Below are 27,925 nucleotides of genomic sequence, written 5' to 3'. Positions count from 1 at the left end.
TTTACTTTGTTCATGCTGTTCAGGTACTTCAAGTGAAACTCTAGAGTGTGAGTCTGCAACACCACCACCAGGGTTTTATCAGCTCTCAGTACTTGAAACTGCTCTACTGACTGATGTGTCATTTTCTTCTCTAATTGTGTTACACAGCCTTGCTTATGACTGCATACCACTACAAGCAGAAATATTTACAGAAGCTGCAGGACCAGGTGCTGGAGGGGCAGGACACAAGCCTTGCATGCAGCATTGCAGAGCTGAGGTGTGAGCCAGGTGGTCCTGGCAGCTCCTTCCCAACACCCACCACCAATCCCATGGGGTTTTTATATGGCACCTTGTTTCATGTTTTTCCCCTTACCTGCAAGTTTTTCATAGGCTACAGATGATCCATACCCTCTTCTCTTGGAGTCCAGCTAGGAGTCTCCAGCCTGCTTTTGATGAGTTAAGTGAGGAGGAAACCATCCTAAAGCAAGGCTTGCCACATGTCCAGATGAGCCAAAAGCATCAGTCTTTTTCCAGGAGCAAGATTCCAGCTGAAACTCAGCATCTTGCAGTGCAGAGAAAGGGAGCAACATGCAAAAAGCTCTTGTGGCCAAGGGACTTGGGGAGGAAGCCTTGGGGCATCTCCTGTAACAGACAGCACCTTCCTGGATTATTGCTGTGTGATTTGTCCTGCAGGTTACCATCAGTTGGGTAAAGCAATCCCAAAGGATGCTTGTGTCTCACATGCTGCCAGGGCAGTGCTGCAGCCAGAGACAGCCAGTGCAGCCCATGGGCTGCATTCTCCATGCAGGAAGGGTTCAGGTGGAGGGTGCTGCCCCACTGCCTCCTGTCCCTGCTGTGCCCTAATGTGTGCCACTGCAGGCTGGCATGCAGCGAGATGGAGAGGAGCCCCCAGCTCCACTGTGTTTCTGCTTGGTTCTGTCATGTGGAATTGCTTTCAGATCTCATGCTCTGACAGTTTTGTGTGGCCTGGGGTTTTCTTAAATATTATTCATCAGGCTTCAGGTTGCAAAGCACTTAGATGGAGCAACCACCTGTATCTGTTACTGAGCAGCCCTTATATTGCAAGAGCTCATAAAGAGCAAAAGCTGCCATTCAATTAGGTACAGGCTCAGTACTTAACTCCAGGACAGGGTCTGTGTCTTGTACAGAGCAGGAAGGCCAGCAATCCATTTGCCACAGTCTCTGATTCTCCCTGGATAGCTTCAGTGTAAAATTCTCCAATTCATGGAGCATTTAAAATGAATTTTAAAATTGGCCATTCCTGCTACATTAAACCCTGCTCAGAATATTTACAGACTTTTATATACAGAAATACTTTAGTTTATACTAGGCCTGTGGCTTAGGAATATCCCTCCTATCTCTTCACCACTGAGAGCTTTGCTGGTGATTATTTATGTGTAAAACAGAAAGACACTCAAAAGAGACTTCAGGCATAAGAGGCTGGAGCAAAGTCCCAGAGAAATCTGAAGGTAGCAAGAGGGTCACAAAGTAGAAATGACCTGTGATTGCTTGGGGACATGAAAAAGCAGAGGTGCAAGACCAGCAAAGAGAGGCTGGTACAGCAAGGATGGCAGCTGGGCAAAGCCAGGCTTCTTCCTGGCTCAGTTGTATCACTTGGGCTGTCTCAGAAGAGCTCCGACTCCTAAGCAGCCTGAGAACAAATAAACCTAGTCATGGCACTTCCTTCATCCATGCTAGAAAGCTGTACTGTGCTGTGGTGACTAGCCAGTACAGTGCAAAAATCCCTTTTGTAGGGCAGCTTTATTTAACTTTTGAAAAAATAAGGTCAGAAATTTAGGGCAGTTAGTGTGAGCAAAGCTCAGCAGGTTCACATCTCCCTTATGCAACCAGATCTCTAATTACTATCTGCATATTTTAAACACTTTATACAGTCCTTTGAAATATAACTTTTATCTGGCTACAGTGTTGTATGCCATTTCTTGGGGCTTTTTAGCATTTAAGAGCTGCATATGGTTTCAGTCTTAATACGTAATTCTCTCTCTACTTCATCTTCAGTAACATATTTGAGTAAATTTTGCTGTTTATTTACAATTGCATTTGGAATTACAGGTTGTAACTTGAGTAAGTTGCATGGTTAGGAAGCCATAATGAGCTTTTGAATTAAATAGATTAGATATATGTTTCATGGGTAAGCAGTTTACTGCATTTGTAGACCTGCTTTGTCAAAGGTATGTATTTTGTACCTTGAGAGCTGAGATATACACCTGTTAAGCTGAAGTAGGACTTGCAGTTTTGGAAATACAACTGATTTTAATGTTTTGTGTCCATTTATCTTGTTTACACAGAGACTTTGCTTACGTGGCAAGAGACAAGGACACCAGAATTCTGAAATGTCATGTGTTTCGATGTGACACACCTGCAAAAGCCATCGCTACAAGTTTACACGAAATCTGCTCAAAGGCAAGTGGATTTAAAATCAGCTGCATTTGTCTGTTCAGTGAGCCTTTTACATGTAATCAGCAGTTGTGTGCAGAGCTAGTTTAGTTTATATAACTGGCAGCGAGAAACAGTGTAGAGAATTTGTAAGGGAAGGGATGCAAATGGATGGGAATTATGGGAGAGTGGGCATTTAGATTAGAACAGGATGATGTGTGCTTTTGATTTGACAAGTGTGTATAGAGGCCAAAGGCTTTCCTGAATAATAAAGAAGCTGCAGGTTCAAAATGGAAAAAGAACACAGAGGTTCAGTTAATAATAAACAATGATGTTAAACTCCATAAATAAATCAGACCTTGTTTGAATGGTGCTATTCAATGGTATTATCCTGCAGGACACAGGAAAATAGTTGCTAACTGTTAAAATTTTTAACTGTTAAAATTGTTATTTAAAAAGAACAACCTGCTTAGTCATGTACCCTCTGACTTATTTCAGATTTCAGAAATAGGGTTGTGAAAGGAGTAGACTGTAGTTTCTGCTGTACTATATTTTTTTTTAAATGCTGCATTATCACTGTCTTCTTCAGATTATGGCTGAAAGGAAAAATGCTAAAGCTATGGCTTGCAGCTCCTTGCAAGACAGGACAAATGTCACCCTTGATGTTCCTCTGCAAGGTACTGTGTGTTACAGCTAGTATCCTCAGCGTGGTCCTGTTTCAGTTAAGTTTTGCTGCTGATGCAGATTTTGACAAAAATGGAGCATGCTGGGTGGAGAAGTCAGGAGTGTATTCCTGATGTATCTGTAATATAATCTATTATATAATTAATCTTTAATTAATGTATCTGACTGATTGTAATCTGTTCCTGTATTACTTTTAAGTATTTTTTTGGGTATGGTGACAGTTATGGAGTCCTGCTCAGTTATGTCAACCTGTGCACTTCCTCTTTTATTTTGAAATGCAAGTGTTTCAAACACAGTCATACTTACTTGTGGCTACTCAGAATATTGTCTTTTTCAAATCAAAATACCTTCTGATTTGAGACTGCACCAGTTGGCCAAATCTTCCTTAAAACCAGAATATACTCCAGTTACTCACTTGGATTCAGAAGTGCCATAGGAGTACTCCTCCTAGGTTTCAGCATCTATTTTAGCAACTTCTGAGGCAAGGGTGCAAGTTGGTTATTATCCAACTTTTGCACACTTTACTGCATGGTAGAAGGAAGTTGCCTTTGAGTGCCATTATTTGTCATATCTTAGTAGCTGCTGTTTTGAAACTATTCCAGGAGAACAAATATACTTTGCATTAGCTTTACAGCAAATTATGTGCCTCTAGATCCACCACTTTCTACTAAAAATCTTACTCCTAATCCATACATCAGCTTGTGCAATGGTCTGTGTAATGTGTACTGTTCAGGCAGTAGTATTGATTACTTGGAGACTGTGTTTAACATATTAGCAAGGATGGTGTTAAAGCAGATTACAGATTTTACATAGTTGTTGCAGTGAAACTTAAGTCTATACATCTCAGAGACCCATTCATCTTTATTTTCTGCATTTTAATATGCCAGCATAGACCAAAAATTCCTTTAGAAATTATTGAGGCTTGTTCTTGTTAGAAGGAATAAAAATTTCTTTAAATCGATGCAGTATGTTCACAGTACAATTAATGGGTAAAAAGTTTTATGTTATTGATGAAATAAAAGTGGTTTTTTCTGCTGTGAATGCTGATTAATAGAAATTGACTTTTGTTCCCATGCAGTAGATTTCCCAACACCAAAGACAGAACTGGTACAGAAGTTTCACGTCCAGTATCTGGGCATGCTACCTGTAGCAAAACCTGTGGGTATGTAACACTTCAGTGAATTCCAAAGTTCCTTGCTTAAACTCTGATGGCTCATCAACTGCCAGTGCATGACTTTTGGAGGGTAGCACCTCTTCTGTTTCAGTCACATGAATCAGGCATGAAGATATCCAATATTCAGGAGATCACATGAACAGGTGTTTTGCAAACAGGGTATTCTGGGAGGTGCCAAGAAGGCAGCGTTTCTTTCTACAGCTTTCTCTGAATATGAGCTCTGCTACTAATGAGAAGGGCCCTAAAGAACTGAAACAGTACAAAAGCTAAACAAGACACTATCCTGCTTTTTTGTAAGCCGGAGGCACCTGCTTTGGTCTTCCAGGTGGAGACATACAACTTCATAATACCTTCTTCCATTATCAAATTAATTTTAATAAGGAATCCAAAACAATCTGTTTTGTATAATGCTGTGTGAAGATAAAAAAATCTGTTATTTTTATGTATATAAAAAATATTTTATATCTTTTTCAGTGTTGCATTTTATTCTCTTTTAGGAATGGATACTCTGAACAGTGCCATTGAAAGTCTAATGGCTTCCTCTAGCAAAGATGACTGGTTGCCAGTTACCATGAACGTTGCTGATGCTACTGTCACAGTCATCAATGAAAGAGTAAGGCAGACTGTGTTGTTTAAAACACAATTAAAATTATATGAGTGTTGAAATCCAGGAACACAGAAATGCTAGTAGGGTTAATTTTAACTAAAATTCAGTTGCTTATTTTGCATTTTATTTCTTTCCAGAATCTGCAGAGGCTCTTACTGCTCATATCAGCTTCAGTTTTATTTATAATTCCAAGCATGTTCTCAGAAATAAATTATCATAAATATTCATTAGATAATTAAATTCAATGTTTTCCTTTCTAGGAATTTTGAGCCTAAAATATTGTAGGTTAAGCCCAAAGTAGTAGCAATCCTAAATTCCAAACTGCATTTGCCTTACTCTTGGTATGGAAGCCAAGACTAATATAAAAATCTGTGTTACAGAAGAAAATGTAGACATTTTCCATAGAGCTTAATACAGTGAGACTTACTAATGCTGTATTTTATATATGTCTTTTGATGAGGTACTAAACCAACATCTCTATAATATACCTGTGACAGGGGAGCATATTTTGGAGTCATTATACCCACGTACTCATGTTGTTGGCTTCTTCACAAAACAAGCAGCTTCCAAAGTGTGCAACATTTTAAAATTTTGTGGTAATGCTCAAAGCCTCAGTGACAGCCTAGAGGGGGAGATCCAGCCCAGGCCTGAGCATGCTTGGTTCATGCAGACAGATAAGGAGTTACAATAATGTATCAGGATATCCTCCTATTTAATCACAATTGAAAGTTCCACAGAATATCCAGTAGTAATGCTCAACCCTTTGGTTCCTGGGCAGAATGAAGAGGAGGTCATGGTGGAGTGTCGTGTGCGGTTCCTGTCCTTCATGGGAGTAGGCAAGGACATCCACACCTTCGCCTTCATTATGGACACAGGAAACCAGCACTTTGAGTGCCATGTTTTTTGGTGTGAACCTAATGCAGGCAACGTGTCAGAAGCTGTTCAGGCTGCTTGTATGGTAAGTGACCTTCTTCAAAGGCATCTAATAACACTTTAGATTTTCACTGCCTCCATAAATTAGCATTTTTTCAAATTTGTAATTATATTCATTTCAAGACAGAGAAAAGAAAGATAGAAATAGGAATTAATATTATTATACATTTAATCAATTAAAATTCAGACATCTTGATGTTTGAAGCACCAGCTTAGTGAACAATGCCCCGTTAATTATTTTCTCTCCTAACCTCTGCAACATCTATGTAAATTAGAAATATTTTCTTTGACTATACAAATTATCTAATACCAAAAAAACATTTTGCTTGGATTCATGTTATGAAATCCAGAAAATAATCCTTTCTCAAGAGTAACTGAACCCAGAAAACTTACTTTTCAGTTTTCTAATGGGTATTTATGTGATTAATACCCATATTTGTTGTGTGCTAATGGACAGTTTCTGCCCAAACATTGACAGACCAATTTCCCATTAACTTCAGCTGAGCTTTTTGTCACAGCCAAAGCAGATGTTGACTGAATTTAATGAGAAAATAGTAGAAGTGTATCTGAAATGGTCAGTGAAGTTCCTTGCTCCAGAAGTGGTTACAGAGTGGCTTTGCTCTGTTGCAGTTACGGTATCAGAAGTGCTTGGTAGCCAGACCTCCTTCACAGAAAGTCCGGCCGCCCCCGCCGCCCGCAGACTCGGTGACCAGAAGAGTCACAACCAACGTGAAAAGAGGAGTCTTGTCTCTCATTGACACTTTGAAACAGAAACGTCCGGTCCCCGAGATGCCATAGCTGCTTCAGAGAGAAGGCTCTCCCACCATGTGACTGAAGATAGCAGTGGCCACACTGAGGCAAATGAACGGACCATGTCTGCCCTTCCATTGCAGTTGCTGATGCTTTCTCTTCAGAGAATTTACCCGTATGGAAATAATGTTACACAAGCATGTTCTTTCCTTCCTGCCACCATCGCCTGATATGAAAAGAAGCATGAATAATTTTTTTGCTGTCAGTGAGTTACATCGTGGGCAGTGGAAGGTCTGTTTGATTGTAAATAAATGAACATTACCTAAACTCACACAAAAAAGAGAATATGGCCACATCCCTCCCAGTGAACTTATGCTAAAGTCCTTGGAGTGAATGATGCCCGAGTTAAAAATTTCACCTTCTTGAGCTGGATTTGTCATAAACCAATCTTAAATCCTACAGCACTTTGCTCTGTTTTCAACACTGGAATAGGTATCAAGTATTAGCTACCATTGAATTACTGTAGATTAAATACCAAGTTTTATTTTTTACAGAACTGCACCTGTTAGTTTTAAATTGTTTGTCAGCATTGGTCTAGCAACTACTTTAACATCTCCCTGACATGTTTTTGAATCGTAGTGTCATTCTGTCATCTTCTGGTTACACATTATGGTCTTACAGAAGAATTTTGTTCAAAACCAAACCAGTGATGAAAAATACAGAAGTGTTTTCAGTAACTGAGTTGCAGGGTGATCCAGTGAAGCTTTTAAGCTTTAAACATACAAATTCAACTGCTGGCTGTTAAATTTATTCTCCTAAATCTATCATTAATTCATCAAAAATAGTTTGTTTCATGGAGACCTCAAACCAATCAGGAATAAGAAGTAGTTAGTGATTTTATTCTCTTACAACTGTTATAGAGACTAAACTATTCCATACCTTTTTTATACAAGTGTTTGATGAAATGTTCAGTTCAGTGTCTGGTTGCATAATTCCCCCTTCCCTCGGAGTTTGTTGCAGAATACTTAGCATGCCAGAAGAAGAACAATTAAATTTCTTGTTATTTACAAAACTTCCTGGAATTTATTTTACTTTCAATGCTCTTGTAGCAAAATAAGAAGAGAGTTGTTTTTTAACAGGGTAGTGTTTCAGATAGTACAATTGGATTTCACTGCTTTTGCTCCAAAGACTTAATCTGATTGATTTGCTTTACACACCTGCAGACCGTCAAAATCAGCCCAGCATTGCCCTCAAAATTGTACCTCAGGCTGATTTTGAAATGCAGTCATGCATCTTCAGTCTCTTACTTCGTCATCTTCTGTCTAAACCTGCAGATTGGTACAGATTTTGGAACATCATGGTTAACTAGTGTTAAAAATGTTTTGCCTCCATTTATAGCTAGGTTCAAAACTGTAACTGTCTCCCAAGTCTGCAAATCTTGTGATAAAGGAGCACTGGCAAAGTTCTTCTTACAATAACTCTTTTTTTATTTTAATATGCAAGAGACTGTTATAAACAAACTATTTTCTTTTTTATTTCCTTGTTTGAAGAAATTAATGACCACACCTGGTGAAGTAACTTAGGAACACAACAGGAAAATAATGATGATTCAAGAAATTTTTGTGCTGAAAAATGCAGGAAAATCATTACCAAACTCAGTGTGATGTACGAGCAAGTGTCAGGTGAAGGCTGGCTATGCAACTATTGTAATTAAATTTAGCTTTCTACAATACCCTCTGAAGAGCTGGTCCTCTACGGATCTCAGATCTCTTCATGACCACAATCCTGCACCTCGGGCACTGAAGCAGCTGTTTCCCCTCTCAAGGCTCTCGCTCTTGCCACCTCCTTTGCACCACCTCTATTGCCTGCACAGCTGGAGAAGCTGCTTATGCTGAGTACACAGGGAGGGCTGGAGGGAAGGGGATGCAAACAAGCCCACCCCCTTTAGCAGTACCTGTGCTTGAAGTGACCACGGAGCCAGAGCACAAAGCATGGAGATGGCAGCTTGCATAGCTTCTGTAGTTCCCAGTCCTGATCCCAGTCAACCTGCTAGGAGCAGTGTAAAACTCACTTCTAGCACAGAATCACAGAACTGTTTGGTTTGGAAGAGACCTCAAAGGTCATCTCATTCCAAACCCTATCAGAGGGCACTTTTCACCAAAGCTGTCCATCCAACCTGGTCTTGAATATTTCCAGGGATGACTGCTCTCAAACTGTGCTGGCTAACAGGTACCCTTAGGTAGGATTGTGAAGTTAAAAGTTTCCTTGTTCATCCTTGTGCTAGTGATTCACATTTTATTTTATTTTATTTTAAATTAAATACTTTGACAGTATCTTTTTAAAGTTCCTGCTGACAACGTCATGATTTGGGATTGGGAACTGTTGTACAGCAGCGAATTAATTTTAAACAGTATAATGGAATTTTTTCATTGCATCTGCACCATGCTGATTCTCCCTAAGAGAGATCCAGACTCTCTTTAACTAAACCAACACTTAGCAAAGAGCAGTGTAAAGGTTCTACATCTGTGTTGTCAAGGCTAGGAACATCTGGTTAGCTTTCATTAGCAATGAAGGCAACTGCAGGCAGGGCTGAGGAGAAGACAGAATGGTATTTGAAAAGCAGTGCATCACTCACCAGTGTATGTTTTAAGAGGTTTATGTCTGTTAACAAAATGCTGTTGATTTTGCAAATATTTAAGTGGTGTGCTTGATGATTTGACTATATGTGGCCTTTTTGCTTCAGTAGAACTCCTAATTCCCCAAAAGATTTAATATACACCCAGGTGTTTGCAGAATCAGAGCCTAATATTGCAAAGCCTATTATCTTTTGTTTCACAATATATTCACTCTTTTTACCATGGCCAAAAAAAGTATGTATGAGGTGTGTGTGTGTTTTTGAGCAACTGCAATTGTTCTAGTTGATGTTATAGCTACCCTTCAGTTATCTATGCATTTTTATAATACCTAGTGATTCTGTAGGCCGGCAGCCATGTTCACTATGCCTTGTATGTCTGATGCCATATTCTAACTTAACCTGTTAAATACAGCTTAAAATATTTTTATTTTATTTATTCTATTTTTACGGAAATATCCTGCTTTATTATGTTGATGTATTGTCTTTACTGGATGTGCTCTTGTAACATTCTCCACTCTGTATACTATAGGTTGCCTAAAAAAAGGCAGGCTTTGTAATTATTTATAGTCACATTTTTACTGAAGTCTGTAGAAGAATCATGTAAAGCAAAGCTAACGTCGTAATTTTTTTCGAAGCAAGTAGTAAGTTAGAGTATCACGTGTCAGTCAGTCATGTCATTAACACACCCCCTTGCAGAAACAAGGAGATTTATATTCACAGTCAATGACTAATAGATAAAAGCCTTTCTTTTGAAATCTATAGTGCTGGCTGTAGATTTTATTTAAGCCACTTACTGTTTCATTTACAGGGGAGCAAGGAGGTGTGGGAGATGCAAGGCTATGGAGGCCACCTACAGGGTGGTTAACTGGGAATGACAATAATAGCACAGGAATAGCACAGAATCCATTCACAGTAAAACAAGGTTTAGTGATGTACTGCCTGTGCAGAGTCACTTGTACCTACAGAAATATTATGCCCTTCAGTGGCAGACGAACAAAAATTGTGGAGCATCCAATAGCTCACACCAGGGCTGTCACTAAGGGTTCTACATTTCTTAATTTTATCAAGCATTTCATAGATCATTTACCATGGAATCTAGAAGTGTTAGTACATCACCCATGGAAAAGAGAACATCCTCATTTCAAGAGCCAGTATGGGCACAGCATTTTAGCATTACCCCCAAATGCATTACTCCTTTCCTGGGCACATTAATTAACACATTGTCACAACGTGTGCTGTCCCATCAGCCCATGCAGGTTTGATTGAACAACAGTGAGACAGAAGGAAACACAATACTGTTTATTAGCAGAGCCCAGTCTTACATAAAAGTACATGACTGACAACAAAAAAGACAATTTTCCCTGCTGTTGACCACTTCTCCATATTTAAATGTAATCTGTTCTGAGAATAAATTTAGCTGCATAAAGTGATTGTCTCAACTGTTACTGCTCCATGAAACTGCAAAATTATTTTGTTCAGAATGGTGGTTGAGGGAAGGGAAGAACATACTGGTGGTTTAGAGGCAATAGCAGTACTCTGAGGAGTTTTGTATCTGGAAAGCTGAATCAACAGTTTCTAGTTGAAAATGACAAATAAACAACTGGATTACAGAAAAAATAGTTACATAAGATACACATTTACTGTAAAAAGACTGTTACAGGCATCTACCTACAAGTCATCTGAAGTCAGTCCCAGGTGTTGCCACCATGTGATGTTCCATGCTTACAAAGTAAGCTGCTGACCTGCAGTTGAAATATTCACTCTCTGATATTCTTGGTAAAACATCAAGATTCTGACTCGTTTAACCTCCATACTGTGTCAAAAATGCAAATTCCTGAAAGCAAGATGAAGCCAAGTGAGGAACATCATGGCACATATGACGTAAGTAGCCCAGAAATTCTTTTATTAGACACATGTATGTTGTTTTACAAGTAATTTCAACTTTCATAATGAATTCTACAGATCTTGATTTTTAAAAAAAGATCATTATTTAACTGCAGAATCTCTTAAGTTTATTTTAAGCATTTAACAACCATATTGGGAAAAAAAAGTTTCCATAGTGTCCATTCCTTCCATCCAACATGTAGAATCTCTCCTCCTCCTAGATGGTTTTGAAATAAAATATTTTTTTTCTGGTTCTACACATGGCATGTGTATGGGTCTAAATCTATCCTAACAAGTTTATTCAGAAATAAGAGTAGAGTTCATTGTATTACTGGAGCAGGCAAGGAGCATGGATTGCTCACAGGGATATGCAGAGGGTGAGGGATGTCTTTGTATAGCACAGCTGGCTCAGATTAAAATGCTGTAAGAAATTTTCACTGATTCAGTGAAGCAAGGATATTTATCAAATGAACAAGAGCCAGCTGCCTACACTGCTGGGGTAATATCATTCACATCCTTTCTTAAAAAGGTACTGCTGATCCAGTGTGGACTGGTGTGGGTGAAGACAAAATAGAGATGTTATAACATTTTCTCTGGATGGGTCTAAATCCAGACCCATATGTTGAATTGGTTAAGTCCCACACTGTAGTGGTGATGCTCCTGGCAGCACTCTTCCCAAGTATCTGAAATGGTTGCCTAGAGAAAATTTCTGGGCCACAGATACCTTTGTCTTTCTGTATTGCTGTGCTGTCTCTTTCATTTTTACAAGTTCTAGATACAAATCAGGTTTACTGTTAAAAGTATCTCTATGCCTCCTTTTATCCTCTACTCAGATTACAAGACAGTTGTAGATGTTTTACAGTTATTTTATCTTTGCTAGCAAAAGGGAGCAGCTTGGAAGCCCACAGCTGTTTTCAAAGACAGGCAGCTACTCTTTGTCCAGTCACTATTCAGCTGACTAACGGTAACATTTATAAAACTGTTACTTTGACAATAGCAGCTCTTTTCAACTAAGAACTGTTTATGTAAAGAAATTGATAAAAAGCAGTTATGAACCATGACATAGTCTGATGTGACATTATGATGACGATTCAGTGTTTTTAGCATGAGAATATTTGATCTATTTTTCACTGTTAGTATTTCAATGTACACTTAAGAAGAAATCAAGAGAACACACACCAGAAAGCCTATGCATGGGATTTAATGTACTTGGCCAGTTTCCTGTACAAAAGTTCACATCTAGTTTTAGAAATACAAGGCTTATTTTCCATGCATCTGTCTTAAATGGAAAGTCACAAAACTGGTATCTAGCACTTGTAAAGAAAAGCCACTTTAAAAAATTCAGTCTCACTTTTAAAACATCGGTTTGAAACTGATTACCTGTACAGGTTTAGACACAGTGAGGAGTTGGGTATACAATTTAACTTCTTACTTCAGACTGTATAGCAAGAGGCTACAGGTTTTTGACCTCACTTCCCCCAACAATCTATCACCCTTAGGCAGCTGAGCTCCATTCACTTAAAGTGTGATTACTGGATGAGAAGTTACTATCTAACATGGATATTTCTATATACATAGCCCATAATATATCTTTCCCAAGGCCAGATTATCCTTGCATAAGTATATACTGTAATTTAAGACTATTGATTAATATACAGGAACCTCTACCTTCTTTACAAAGGGAGGGCAGAGTCTGAAGGTTCATACAGCCAAGTTGGCTTGACCATTTTTGACCAGGGTGGTGGAAATATCCAACCACTTCTACCCTGTGCTCCAGTGTGGCTATGAAAGCAACGCTGATACCGTGGGTTTGTTTCATTACAACCTTTCAAAGGGTGTTATCAGTGAAGGCAAAGTGATTGTTGGTGGCTTCAGTACACCCCTGTTCTGTTCTGTGCATGCCTTTTGAGCAGGTGTCTGTCTCTCATACACCTTGCCCAGAGGTGACAGATGAGATGTTGGCTTCTGCACTTTCAGTGGTGCTGTGTGTCAGTCAAGGTTCACAGATTTCTTCAGCTCAACACAGCTGTCTGTTTGGGGCATGTTCTTTTGCTGTATGTTACTGGCTGCTTTTGTTTGGCACACATTCTTTTGTTGTATGTTACTGGCTGCTTTTTTCCCTTGCAGTCTTCTGTGGTGTGTCACTGGCTGCTTTTTTCCCTTGCCCAGTCTTTGCTTTTGTGGGGCATGCATGTTTTTCTTGTATCTTACTGGTTGGGCTTTTTGGGCATATGGGGCACACATGCGTTTCTTGTATCTTATGGGCTGCTTTAGACACAGGAGCTTCAGCCTTAACATTAGCTGCAGCTTGGCGGGGAAGGAGCTTTGCAGCTTTTGGCTTGCGGTCACCAGCAGCAGCCTTATGCCTACGTTGTTTTACTTTCGGCTTTTTCACCTCTTCTTTTGGTTTTTCTTCAACAATGCCATCTAGTAGAGCTTTTGCTGCAGCAGAAGCCAAAATGTCTTTAGCAGATGCCTTTTTCTGAAAATTTCACAGGAAACAACAATAAATCTACACCAAAATACAGAGCTTCTCAGAATTTACTCCATGAGAAAAAGAGCAGAATCTAGCAGAAGGACTTAAGTCACATGTAATAAATGCTAACCAAATTATTTATTCAGAAAATTGGGAACTTTACTTGTGTAAAGAAGTACTGGAGCATTTGTTCTTCAGAGGTTTTCTTCTCTACTGACCCAAAGAGGGGAAGCTCAGTTCTGGGCTCTGTAATGTGTGTCTGTCTTGGCAACCAGCTGTTTAACCCCAGCTGCTCACCAAGCCCCACGTGGCTGCTTGCTCAGTCCCCCAAGAACAGAATCAGGGAAGGAAATGGAAGAGTAAAGCTAGGGAACTCCTGGGTTAAGATAAAGACTATGGTTCCCTGGGAAGACCACTGCCATTAGTGTAAAAGTCCTCCCTTCCTCCTCCTTCCCCCCTCTTTATACAGTGAGCACAATCTCACATGGTCTGGAATATCCCTTTGGTCAGTTTGGGTCACCTGTCCTGGCTGTGTCTCCTCCCAGCCACCCACACACCCCCAGTGTGGCACTATGAAAAGCACAAAAGGCCTTGGCTCTGTGTAAGCCCTGCTCAGAAATAACAAAACCATTTCTAGGTCATCAACCCGGTGTTCAGCACAAATCCAAAACACAGCTCCACATCAGCCACTGTGAGGAAAATTAACTCCACCCCAGCCAAAACCAACATATTCCCACACTGACCTGCTCTGTAATGTGCCTGTAAGAACAAAATATCCATTGTGTGCGTGTATCAGAAATGCTTACTAAAATACAGAAATTTCAGTAACATTAAAGAGGAATAATTTTCACAGTAATGAAAGTTCTTGCTCATAATACGTAAGTAAGGAACTCTCAAACTGGGAACCAGCTCAACATCCAAATATATAAAGAGAAACAATGGGGGAGAAACTATTTACAACTAGCTAAGAACATTTCTGTAAACAAGGAATTTCAGTTTAAGCTGTAAATACATGTTTTCTACTTTGTGGAAAATGTTCATTTGCTGCATCACCTAAAAATTGGCCATTGGAGCAATTGCTTCTTTGTGTTAGAATTTGACCCAGAAAAATTACTTGAATTAACTACCTGCAACAAAAGTGTTTGTTTCTCTGGAGAGAGACAATATGGTAGAGAGATGCACATAGCATGATTAACTAAAACTCAGACCAAGTTTAAAATATTTAATATTGTAAAGAAAGAGGTCAATAATAGGTAACTTGAAAGGCTTTTCATATGTAATTCTCTTAGTAAAATCTAACTTCCCCCAAGAGGCAAGCTTCTTTCAAGCACTGTAATTGCAGCATGACAGAAAATGGTACAAATAACCAAGATCTCCTATCTTTAATTTGCAATGAAATTGGGATTAGTTCTTCCCCACAGCCCTTCCACTTTTGATGGAAAATATGTGTGTTTTTCTTAGAGACAAGAGGAAAATGTTGATGCTCAGAGATGCAAACTAGCTCTTTAAGGCCTTTACTCAGGAATCATGCCAAGACTTTTCCGTTTACTCAGCAAAAGTCCCCTGCCTTTCAAGCTAGATTTGCATATGCCTTAGTTTGGGAAATAAACACATCCATATCTATTTTATTCAAATTATAATAGTGTCACACATAGGGATTAAGATTTCAGTTGCTTGGATACAGAAAAATCTTGGTGACACATATAACAAATACATGTACTAGATACCATTTATCCTGAGTCGAATCAAGCTCTGCATTTCATTCCAAAGTGTGATAACAGCAATGTATTTCCTCTAGATCTTGCTGGCACTAACTTGGATCAAGGGTCTGCTCTGATCATGAGCTCCAGAACAGGCACAGCTTTTAAACTTGTGCTCAGCATAAAATTCCAGAAGTGGCACATTTCAACTGCTCACCTGTCTTTTGGTCTTAAGACAACTAAAGAGCAGCCAGGATTTTTATTTCAAATGTCCATTTTGTTATTCTTCTGCGCAAATTTGCAGTACTCATCTTCTGTGAAGTGATTTTAAATGGTTATTTTCATAGCTTACCTCTCTCTCTAGAACAGCTAGGAAACAACCACTGGAAATTTCTGATGGCTCCATTTTGAAAAACATTTCAGTGGAAGACTCTGAATCAGAGCAAGTAGAAAAAATAGAAGGAATAAGCCTGTGAAAAAGAAATGGCAGACCAGAAAATAATATTTAAGAATGTAAAAGAAAATAGACAAGGATACATTAAAAGTAATTTTCAAATTACGTCTTTCAGTAACATAACTTTATCATTATTTTTTAAAAACACAAGTCAAGAAAGGCACGAGAATTCATCTTTTTAGAATTGTGGGGTTTTTTTCCACTTTTTTTCAGTAATTCCTTTTTTCTCCAATTATTAAGAATATTAATTACCAGATAATAAATACATAATATGACAACAAAAAACTATGTTCTTTCTCAGGTGTGCAATTATTGAGTGATCAAGTTGTCCCTGAAGTTGGGGAATGGTCTGAAAACACTAAGGAGCTTGCAGAAATTGTAGAAGTGTTGACTTTGAGTTATAGTAATAATAGTAATAATAATAATAAATATCATAATAAATATCTATCTAAGCTAAAAATCTTAGGTTGGGAAAATTTGCTATTTGTTCTAATTGAGGGCTTTTTCTCCAATTTTACAGTTTTGCAAGAACTAGCCTCTTCTGTTCCCCTTGAATTCCAGAAATGCCTGCCTGTTATAAAGCAGTCTCAAGGACTTGGCTCATAAGGCTAGCAAACTATACTAAGCTGTCTCAGTACAGAAAAACACTATCAAAATGTCCTTTTGTAATTATAATTCCCTCCTCTTCACTGAGGACTGTACAATAGAGTCCTACTCCTTAATGCTCCACTAACCCTCTTGTGACAGAGCTTTATTCAAAGATGGTTACAGAGAAATGCATTTATTGGAAAAGGGAATTCTTATTCAGTAGGTCTTTGATGATCATACAACATATTTTATAATGATTTGTCTCTCAAAGATACTGTGAACGTGGGGGTTAGTAACTCTGCAACAGCCTTTCATTCTGTACTCCACTGTTTTAGTCAAACAAGTTCTCTAATTAATTCTAAGAAAAGTGTAAAAGGAATTTTTGTAAGTAGTACATGCATCTTAAATTACTTGAGCTTTCATCTTAAGCATAATCACTCTGTATATTTTATTTATGGCAATCTATTACTGCTCTGTTTGTGCTGATTACCAGCAGATTTATTGTACCAAGGACTATGATGAAACATCCAAGATACTGCATGACGGGGAAGGAGGAACTGAATCTGAAATTGTCATTTATGAAACTCAATCAGTTGTCAGTCACAAATTTGCTCACGTCTGAAAAAATCCTAATGTAATTTTATTGTCCTTTTCTTACCATCCAAGATTGTCTTTTTGAAAGTATAATATGATTTGGTGCTTTGACAACATTCATGATGCTTCTGCACAACAGTGAACATTTTGGCTTAGCTTTGTGGTGAGGGAGGGGTTTTACACAAGGGGGATTTTTTAAAAAATAATTAAAGCTCCAGAACTTTTTAAAAAAATTAATTTCTATGTTATGGATTTACATATTATTTATATTCAATAATTTAGAGACCATTACATCCCAAGGTTCCCCAAGTTCTCCCCATAGAGTAATAGCTGCACAGAGGTCAAGACAGACTCCAGAAAATTTCAAATTCCAAAGGAAAACCCAACCAAGAGGCATAAATCATAGGCAAGACATACCCTGATTTCATCCCACTTACTGTAAAAAAATCAAGCAGATTGCTATTTTCTATCAGTGAATTTAAAAAAAGATGCACTTTGTTGCACTGGGTCTTATGAATAACATACAACTTTTAAACCTTCTTTGGACTGGCCACAGTTAATATTTACTCTTTTAATCATGCAAAATTTAGTTACACTGAATATTTGAACCACAGTACCTTTTCCTTTGATAGCCAGACTATTAACTAAGGTAATATAAAATCTAAAAATATAATATTACTCTTCTGCACTTTTTACAACATGAACTCTTTTAAACCAACATCCAGTAATGCACTACTGTATCACTGTGCAAGTGAATGCCAGCTGTTTGCACTTATGTGACTGAAAGGAAAATACAGAAAATACCCATCAGTCTTTTAACAATTCCTCTGGCTGACAGGGTGATAGCTAACACGTTATAACTACATATGAAGTATACAGCATACATACTTTTTTCATATAAGTTTGTATTTTCCATGATTGCACAGGATGATCTCTTACTGTAACCTGTCCTTCCCAGAAGTCATTCACCTGAATACAGCAATGAGCAATCCTACAGCAAAGGGTTCTTATTCTTCTGTATGAATCTTACAATTTAAGAGTTAGTTTCTTTTCCTTTGAAATTGATCATTCTACATCAGCAGCAGAGAGCATGCTAGCAAGTTAGTTTCATTCTCTGAACACTAACACAGTAATAGCAATAGCTCTATCTGAAGAATGTTATTTCCAACCAGTGATGCTTTCCTCCCATCTTAATTTCAGATGAACAAAAATATTAGATGAGAAAGTCAATAGAATACTGCTAAGAAATCTCATAAACAGAAAGAATGGCATGACAGGCAGCAAAAGCTATTTTAATTTCATGCAAGATGCATATCAGTCTAGGATAAGAATTATGCTACAATTCAAAGTCATACTTTAATTTTTCTACAGATATAACTACTCATTCTGTACCTATATGGTCGTACTTTATCTCCCTCCACTCCAGATTCCAGTGCTTTTTTCACTACAAGTTCATTTTCTTCTGGGTAAACTGAGCAAGTGCAGTAAACAATAGCTTGTACTTTGTTAACTACAAAACAAAACACAACTTTTTTACTCTTCAGATTCTTCATACTGACAGTGGTTTGGTAAGGATTAAAAGCATCATAAAAATTATGTCACTTTTACCTCCTGATCTCTACTGTTTTTAAATAATTAAAATATTTTCAAATATTTGCAGATTTCAGCACGAAGTCAAAGCTGTCTCCAGTCTTTTCACACAGCTACCAAAGGAGAGAGGAAAAAAGTGGCAGCATGCAGATAGAGGGAGACTACATTTGCAGAATTTCTAAAGCAGAGTATAACTAAGCCATAAGCCAGCTCTCTACAAAATACTGAAGAGTATTATATTAATGTCTGGTGGACACTAGGGCACAGAAACACATTCAGACTGGAGGAAATCATTGATGGGGGTTTGGTTACATGCTTATTCATAATTAATAGAGTAATTTGTGCATTTTTAACTATATTAAAACTGGTGATAGTCTTCCCAGAAACTGGGAAACTAGCACACTTACATTTCAGTGCATGAAGCAACTCATTAAGCTGCCTCTCAGCAAGAATCCTGAGTTTATCCTCAGACACAAATCCCTGGAAAAGGTCTCGTAGCAATTCTGCATCTAAAAGCAGAGAGTAGTAAATTTAGTCTTGCAATTTGTATTAGTGTCTAAAAATTCAGTTGTTTGCACAAGTAGACATGGTTATTACTGGTACAGTGGGAAGATAGGTTCTACAAATTAGAATACCAAGGAGTGCCTGATTTATTTGCTTTACTTCTTTACCTGTAATTACTGGTGTGTCTTACTTGCTTCTAGTTAATGAAAATTGTACAGTGAAAGGATTTATACAAACAGCCAATAAAGGAATGCAATCAAATAGAAAATTATATACACGTTGGTATCTTCAAATAAATTTTCTGCCTTTATCCTTTTACTTTAAAAAAAGCTATACACACTCTGCTCCCCAGAATCACCCTCAAACCTTTATACTATCAATCTAAAGCAGTCACAGAATTATGCAAGTTAATTTATATATTTTATAGTAATTAAAATAAGGAAGATTTCTTTAATAAAATTATACAATTTACGGAAGCACCTGCACTGTCTAGACCACAATACTTGGATCTATGAGCTAGATATTGTATCAAAATTTACCTCTGTGCTCACTTAAAATAAGCTCCATTGGATTGCCAGCACCCAGCTCTGAGCATTGTGGTATCAGCAAAATAACTTTTGCCTTTTCAAGTCTTGGGTCTGTTGGCCGAAGCTCAGTAAAGTCTTCATGTAACAACCAAATATCTGAAAAACAGGGAAAACTCAACACTTAGAGACTGCAAGCAAGCCTGCCTACAGGTGACAGAGGTGAAGAGACTGTGGTGTTACACAGAATTGGACAGAGCTAGAGCCTGCTAGATTCAGATTCTCCACAGTATGGCCTATGGATTTCAAACTGATTGAAAGGCTGCATCTTCCACAGAGAAGACAGTTAATGTGCTGCATTCTGTCCTGACAGTGTCCTCCAGGTAAACTGGACAGGTGCATTTGTTTTGGATTAACACTCTCAAACAGCTGGAAATCAGACTGAAAGCAAGAGCTAAAACACCAAAAGTTCCCCGCTACCAGCTACACCAACTGCTATGTAGTAGCTACTTCTACACCAGTATTTCAGGAGCTTGCATCTATGATAGGGTTAGGCTGTTATTAACTTGACTGTAGCTGAAGAGCTATCAGCTCACCTTGTGACAAAAATGTTGTTACTGCCATCCCCAAGCTGCCAAAGAAGGGATCTCTGAGTTCTGACAGAATTAGTCCATATTTAGACATCACAAACTGTATTACAATACTTCTTGAATACCAACTGTTTTAGCACCTACTTGTACATCCCATGTGACTGAAATTGTTCATCAGTTCTTCTTCTTTTGCCAAAGATTTCACACCACAAACAAAAATGCTGGAGCTGCTGTCATTTGTCAGCACTGACATATGGGCAATGGTCAGGTGGGAACCCACGTGAGCCATTATAACGTCAGCACCTTCGCTCAACAGCGCGCGTGCGGAGTGCACAGCGAGGCTGCGAGACTTATCCTGCAACACAATGACACAAAAATCAACTATGATCAGCTATCTTGGTTTCTATGAATGCCAACCTTCTTTTCCAAATTAGGAAAGTCTTCCAATGTTTTCTTAGGAAATGGAAAAGAAAGGAGGAAAAAAACTAATCAGGGATATTTGCTAATACAGAATTAAATACATTATAAAACCAAGCAGTCACTCAATAAATTTAAATAACTTAATTCTAAATCATACAAGAAAAAGCATAGTATCTATAGGTGAAAATAAAGTACATATCATCCTCGTAAGGAAGAACTCCTACCAACAGCTTGTTCCAGAAAAGACAAACAATGGCCACAATTCAGGCAGAATTCATCCTCTGAGGGAGCTTAACAGAGAAATGCAAAACTATTCACATAGCTCTTGATGATAATTACAGGAGAAATGTTGCCCTTGGAGATCAAAAGTCAAGATTTTGCTGAAATTTGAACAACAGAGAGGCAGATTGGAATGCAGAAAGTAGAAGAGACAGCTCCACAAGAGTAAATGCTTTTGTACCACTGGTGATTAAGAGAAAACTTTATCAAATTACTTTAAAAGGCAAGGAGTGAAGATACTGACCACAGATACCAGGTCTTGCACGAAATCTGACAAATTGATGATAAATGGAAAGGGAAAAAGAAAGTGCTAAGCCTTTAAATTCACATCACTGTCTATGTACACACAGCATTCAAGCAACACCCTACCCCACCACAGAGATGGAGGTTTTGATGGTTTAATTTACTCATTTTGAATACTTTTAAGTAGTTACACTCAGAATTTGTTCCCATTACCTACAGGGCTGTCATCTATAGATCTTTTCTGTAAGTATTGTATTTAAAATCTACAAACTGAAATGGAATGTTGAATACTGAGTCACTTTTTAAGTTGAGCAATAAATTTTGAGGCTAAAGTTTTCAGACATCTAGTGAAAATGCAGGTTGAAATGTTTCAGCTAGGCACTCAAGAATCATCAGACAATTCAGATAATTCATGGCTGTGTTGTTGCATGGTTACTGCAAACCTCTACTCTAGAACAGAAACCTCCCACCAAACTTCACCGGGGAGTCTAACAATGGCAAGTCAGGAAAAAGACCAGTGGGGGTTATGGAGATCAAGGAACCACACTACCCAAAATACAAAGAACTGTGATCATTCCATCACAAACATGCATTTGAAGAAGAAGAAATATTACAATAGCATACCACTATCACTATCTACTAACTATTCACTATCTACTAACTGGGGGAAAGCATATGGAGTTATGCTTTCCTCACATTTTCAGAAGTGAGACTGCCTCTTTTGACCACTTTTTATATTTAGTTCAACAGCTCTAAGATTAAATTTAAAACATTCTACTAACTTAATTGCAGCTATCAATTAAGCATTGACATTTGTATGCTAAATTTAGTAAGTGGATCAGTTTGTAACCTAATTATTACAAATGTCCAAAACTTTATGAGAGTTTATCACTGCCTGACTGATTTAATAGAATAGTCACACAATACACAACCTCTTTCTAAAGCAAAGCAATTATTTCAATTTTCAGATCATCTTACTCAAGGCTGAACATCAACTCACCTGCAGTAAGAGTTTGCAATCTGCAAAAACATCTAAATTAAGCAGTTCTTCTTTAAGAGAGGAAGGAAAAACCAATACATCTTGGCAATGTTGGTCCACAGCATACGTGTAATGGTCAAAGTCTGACACAGATTCAACCTTTGTGAACCCCTTCATCTCCAAATCTCTGATAACATCTTCAAGGCTGTTAACATACAACTCTGACCATTAAATATACAAGAGTTACTTAAGCAGCATAGTTTACATTGATTATAAGAATTTTTTACTTCTTATCGTGTGTGCATATATATGCATACGTACATAGGTATAAAATGCGTACTGTCTAATGCAGGAGGGAAACTCACTCTCCTTTAGGTATGTAAGTTCTTGTTTGAAACAGTTAAGTTAATAAGTCTGATACAATTAATTAAGAAAGAGGCATGTGTCTTCAGAGGATGATTCAAAGCATCAAAACAGAAATGTCCATGTGCTCAGGAGATGATGTAATAAATTTACTGATGGAACGCTTTAGTTCTTTCAATTGCCTTCAATCTAGCCCAACTCACCAATAATTTTAATGGCTGACACTGAAAGAATCCTTGTGTAAATGTAATGAAGGCATAACTGCTGAGGTTAGCAATTCAAATATCATAAAGATTTAAAGGTATATATAGCAAGAGATATTTGTTGAAATGCTATTTCAGACAGTGCCATAAGTTTATACAGTACATTAAACATGGGATGAAAGGAGCAGCTTTTATTTATTTCCTATTTAAGGGCTCTAAACTCACACTCAAAGAAAGGTACATTATCTTGAAGAGCCTATAACCTAAGCACTGAACATTGATCCAAGACAAGAATAGTAAAACAAAATTCTTGAAAACATTATAAAATGGATTACTTGTCTAAGAAAACAGGTAACAGGATAATCTGGTATGGTTCATGTATCAGTTAGTACAGAACTGGGAACAGCAGTGTTACATATATAGTAGCCTACAGAACACAAGGATTTTAAAATGTGTATTTTAATTTCAAGTTTACATTATCCTTATAGAATAAACAGCAGGTTTAAGCATTGTGTTTTAACACCCTTTGTCAAGATTATGGTTTACACTAATACACCTGCCTTTAAAGACATTTTCCCTTCTTTTTTGTCACCAAGTTAACTCACCCATATTTTTTTATAACTTTATTTCCTCATTTATTTGAATGACCCACACAAGCAACAAAACAGCAAGAAGAACTGTTTCAAAACAGTGTATAAATACCACTATTACAATATATAAAAACTACCAAAAAATACAACACAATGGCACTGCATTAAGCAGAGTTTTCCAGTAAGAATTTTTAATTACTGCTAAAAATATAACCTAGAAATTCTAAAACAAGTATATAGCAAACTATATTGTTTCATATGCAAAAACATCCATTTTAAAGATCTCACCTGATTTTAAATGTGTTTATCCAAAAATAGATAGGTAGAGCAGAAGTCCTTTGTTCCTGCTTTGATATGGTTTCTGGTACAAAGTATTCAATTGAAAGAGCATCATGTTTGATGCGACATCGTACTAGCGCAGCTGCCAGTTTGGTCTCATAGCTATAAAAACAGTCACAAGTTTAGTAAGTTTTATAAATGTTTTCATCAGCTGTTAGCATGCAACATTTCTGTTACAAAACCATCTTGCTCAGAAACCAAATCCAAAAGGGACACCTCCTTCTGCAAGCTGCAACAGAAAATAGAGTTACAGAATCTTTTCTACCCCAGACCACAGCAGATGCAAGGTGGTATTCAATAGCTATGATTATTTTATTTCAATCAGGCAGGACTGGAATTATAGCAGGGGACTCTCAAATACATCCATTTTCTCAGACAGTTAAAAAAAATCTCAGTATGTTTTGGGACTGCAGTGTGTAGAATACAACCATCAGATGCCTTTGAACATTTGAAAATGTAAATACATACATGTGCAGAATGAGCATTTGATGAAAGCTGGCTCCTAAACATGTACAAATACAATACAAGTATGATGGCAACCAGGAGTCACTTTTATTATTATTACATGAAAATGTCTGAGAAAATATTTCCAGTCTTTTCTTCCCACAGGCTTCATGCACATTCCTGATACATGATAATTCAAAATAAATAAAAATTGCTGGTGAACTACTTCAGATATCTTACTCACTGAAATACCTTGCACTTACTCCAGAAATACCTTGCACTTAAGAGATTATTGAACTTTTTGGGCCATTCTAAATCCAGCAGCAACACAATTTTGTCTAATAAATGCCTTTTGAGTTAAACAAAATGTTGTTTGTAGTTTGATAGAAGAGATAATAAATATTAAAATGTTTCTGTATTCTGGTTTTTGTTCTCATTATTTAAAATAATAAATATTTAACAAAGTTTCATAGTAGAAGTACTGCTAAATAGATAAATGTTATTCCATTCCATGACCTCTTGATTCTATTACACTTGCCTTTATGAATATTTAATTTCCTTCCTAGAATTGTATGAAAGTTTCAATAATGCCAAAATAAGGTAAGATGCCTGCAAGATAATCCACAATATAAGGATGGTTTCTTATCTGTATTTTTTATAACTATATAAATATGAATGCTTGCCTCTAAACTAGTCTCTCATTAAAAAAAAAAAAAAAACCACAAAATTTTAAGGTGACAGGCATGTTTATTAATTACCTTTAAAAGGCACTGATTATACAAATCTTCATTTTTGCTGAACAAAAACAAAAAATAGCTCTTTGCACATATACCTGTATAAATAATCCCCTATTTCCTGAACTTCTGCTACAAGTTCCTCTTCAGCAAAAATCTTTCGGTTTTGAAATTTTCGGTCTTGTAGGTCATAAAGCATCACAACAAGCAAGCTGGTTAGCTCATCTGGCTGCAAGACAAAAGCAACTGGATAGAGAAAGTGACCCAAAGCATGAATTATTTCTGCAAAAAGATCCATATCAAACAGCAGACTCCCATGCAAAAGGCATTAAAAACCCTTAAATGCTTACTTGCAAGAATATGAAAGTAATTACTTGTGGAGAGTTAATAAAACACTTTTTAAAAAAATATTTCAGCTTTTAAAAATGTATTTGAGTTTTAAAAAATATTAAAAATATTTTTAAAACTCAAATATATAACTTACAAGTTGTTTTCGTTATCAAAATTAAAAACATTCTCCATGCACACAGATAAAATACTGTATCTTAACTTCTAATGTTATCAGAATTGAAACTTTGAAATTATTTTCTCTTCAGAAAGTACTTTGTTAAATAGCTAAGCTAACAAAAACTTCTTGTCTATCAATTACTGTCTTGTGGGATTCTTATATATGTAGCATCCAATATACTCAGTTGTAATAATAACCCTTCTGCCTGTGGGATATGTACAAAACCTCCTTTCTCAGTCTAAATCTTTAAACCAGGGAGCATCTCCTGCTAAGTACAATAATTTCTGCACTTCAGTTACTATTGTCTGCCTCTTTACATGAAATTCTTACAGTTATTATGCCTTCTAAAATTCTCACTTTCTCACAAGTTATTAGGGAGATACCACCAAACACAAGAGGTTAGCATGAAAGTCTTACTTCCTTACAAAAACAAGTCAAAGATAATGGTGTTAGATCATTTGCCTGCTCACACCAACGTCCACAAACCATATCAGCTCGAGTTTATCTTGCAATTTTCAAAGGCATCAAAGACAAAACTGGAAGGAACAGCAGAATATTCTGCCAGCTCTAGAATTCCTTTCCATGTCAAAGCAGGAAAGCATGCTGAGAGAGTAAGCTGGACCAGTTTTTGCCAGTACAATATTTGTATACAGTACTGTTTGCCCAGAAAATGAACCATGGGTTCAATGCATTTTTTGTCCGATGGGATTCACTCCACGTTTTCCAACTCCCAAGGATAGGAAGGAAACATTTTTTCCCCCTGCTCACAAGGGGACACAGCGGGAAAGGAAAGAACATGGACATGGACAATATCACTGAGTAAGTACTGTGCTGCAGTGAAGTTCATGGCTCACTCTCCCACCTTCTTTCTTTGAAGGCTTTGACTTCCAGCAATCAGTTACAACAGAATCTCACAACAGGCTTTGGAGATGGATGCTTTAGACAACCATGTAAAAAGATCAGCAATATTTCAGTCTAAGGCTGTCATGTACAAAAAGGTACTTTTGAAGAATGTTGTAGAATCCTCAGAAAAGGTACTAATTACATCAACAAAGAAAATAAAAATGCCTAAAAAAAAGGTTCACTTACTATTGAGTAGCATGGGTAAACCTTACTATCTACCAACATTTCTTCAAGAAGATCTTGATCTGTAAAAGGAAAAAAATGTTGACAAGTTATGCCACTCTCCTCAATATTCTATGGAAGTAAGTCACTAAATTGTAATTTTAAACATCATGAAAATTGAGGGCAAATTCAATCACCAACAGTAGCAACCCTATGTAATTCATTTACATGAAAAAGAATAGGCTTTAAATGTTTGATTTCACAAATTCTAATAACACTTAGCTATATTTAAATATTTGAAGGATATGAGTAGTCTGGTAAATATGTATATTCATCCCTAATTAGGATGTGAAAAGAAGCACTGAGATGAACTCAGTTGGTCAGAGCAGGATGCTAGTAACACCAGGGTTGTGGGTTCAATCCCCTTACAGGCCTTCCTTAATGATCCTTGTAGATGCCTTCCAATTCAGAATATTCTGTGAATCGGTGACTCTGTAATAACCTGAAGCTTAATAAAAATTTCCCTAGATCTTTGCGGTCAGGCAGATACAGAACATTTGTTTTTCCACGTTTTCTCTGCTGCATCATTTCTGTTAGCAATTCTTGGGTGAGTTTTGTACTTACATTTTAGAGCTTTGAAAGCCAGTTCATAGGACACACGCCTGGACTGCTCATCTTTAAAAGCCACTGTGGGAGACTCTGAGGCATCTCCATACCGCAGCAGGATTTTACCCGAACTCTTTTCCGTACGAAGGCCTTGAAAAATCTTAGCAGCATTTATGTATATGGAGTCAGGATAGCCATCCTTCCCAATCTGAGTCACTGTTCTTTTTTCAACAGATCCCTTTTCATCCAAAATTTTCGTTTCACTCAAGACTGAAGTACCATTTATAACATCCACATGTGAAGACACCAAATTACTTTCAGAATCTGGCATTTTTCCAGTTGCTGACTGTGTAACTGCAAGTCACAATCCTGCTGCCTCTGCAAAAAAGCAAAGTTTGTATTGAATAATGAAATTTTCTTTCACTAGAATACACTTTTCCCTTCCTTTTAGGGCTTTCAATTTTCAGGCTCTAATCTTGCAAATATGTATATATGTGTATCATCTATATTTCTATACAGCTATCATCTTACACATCATAGAGAAGTATTTATAAGAGTTTTCTTACATTATTTGTTTTCACCAATGCACATGCAAAGACTGGTTACTTGTTTCAGAAAGGCCAGTGCTTTACAATCACTAGTCCTTTACGGAATATACACACAGATCTAATTCTGTGTCCAATAAGAACCATTATTATTGCAAGCAGAATAACATCTCTTACTAGGAATTCTCCGTTAATAAAAAAGACACCAAAATTTCGAAGCAGACATCATGTCTTCCAAAGAGCCATCTTGGAAAGAGCTGCAGTGAATTCCAAATGTTTGTCCACTAAACTGCATATCTGTTCTTAAAAGTGGAAAACAGAGATCACCCAAATGTTAATGTATTTAATGCATTACCTAAGCACAATCTTAAATGCAGGAAACCCATTCTGAGAGTCTCTAGAGTTAATATCCAACTCTCTCTAAGCCCATGTGCATTTCTTAAATTTTCTACACATCTTTCATTAACATATATAAAAATTACCATCCCCAGAGGAGCAATACAGCTTCAAGAAAACGAAAAATTCC

General features: G+C 37.3%; 2 protein-coding genes across 16 annotated transcripts in view; one reads left to right on the top strand and one right to left on the bottom strand.

The window, feature by feature from the left end:
- The window catches only part of APBB2 (amyloid beta precursor protein binding family B member 2), a 164,358-nt gene extending 153,755 nt beyond the window's left edge, over positions 1-10,603 (top strand). For all 15 annotated transcript variants that reach the window (XM_030947703.1, XM_030947710.1, XM_030947707.1 and 12 more), the window contains 6 exons: positions 2,307-2,421; positions 2,984-3,071; positions 4,157-4,240; positions 4,750-4,865; positions 5,638-5,817; positions 6,423-10,603. In XM_030947703.1, coding sequence (XP_030803563.1) covers positions 2,307-2,421; positions 2,984-3,071; positions 4,157-4,240; positions 4,750-4,865; positions 5,638-5,817; positions 6,423-6,590 — 751 coding nt within the window. In that variant the 3' untranslated portion in view covers positions 6,591-10,603. The remainder of the gene's footprint in view (positions 1-2,306; positions 2,422-2,983; positions 3,072-4,156; positions 4,241-4,749; positions 4,866-5,637; positions 5,818-6,422) is intronic.
- A 1,524-nt stretch (positions 10,604-12,127) lies between these two features.
- Positions 12,128-27,185, bottom strand: NSUN7 (NOP2/Sun RNA methyltransferase family member 7). The gene is given in 12 exon segments (XM_030947583.1): positions 12,128-13,189; positions 13,191-13,543; positions 15,590-15,707; positions 18,266-18,383; positions 18,871-18,972; positions 19,507-19,650; positions 20,226-20,436; positions 22,024-22,207; positions 23,447-23,599; positions 24,774-24,904; positions 26,273-26,331; positions 26,873-27,185. Coding segments are annotated over 12 exon segments (2,025 nt in total). The 3' UTR covers positions 12,128-13,050.
- Between the last annotated feature and the right edge of the window lie 740 nt (positions 27,186-27,925).

The sequence above is a fragment of the Camarhynchus parvulus genome, chromosome 4, assembly GCF_901933205.1.
Source record: "Camarhynchus parvulus chromosome 4, STF_HiC, whole genome shotgun sequence".
Lineage (NCBI taxonomy): Eukaryota > Metazoa > Chordata > Aves > Passeriformes > Thraupidae > Camarhynchus > Camarhynchus parvulus.
Note: the sequence above shows the minus strand (reverse complement) of the source record. Positions and strands in the feature narration are given on the sequence as shown.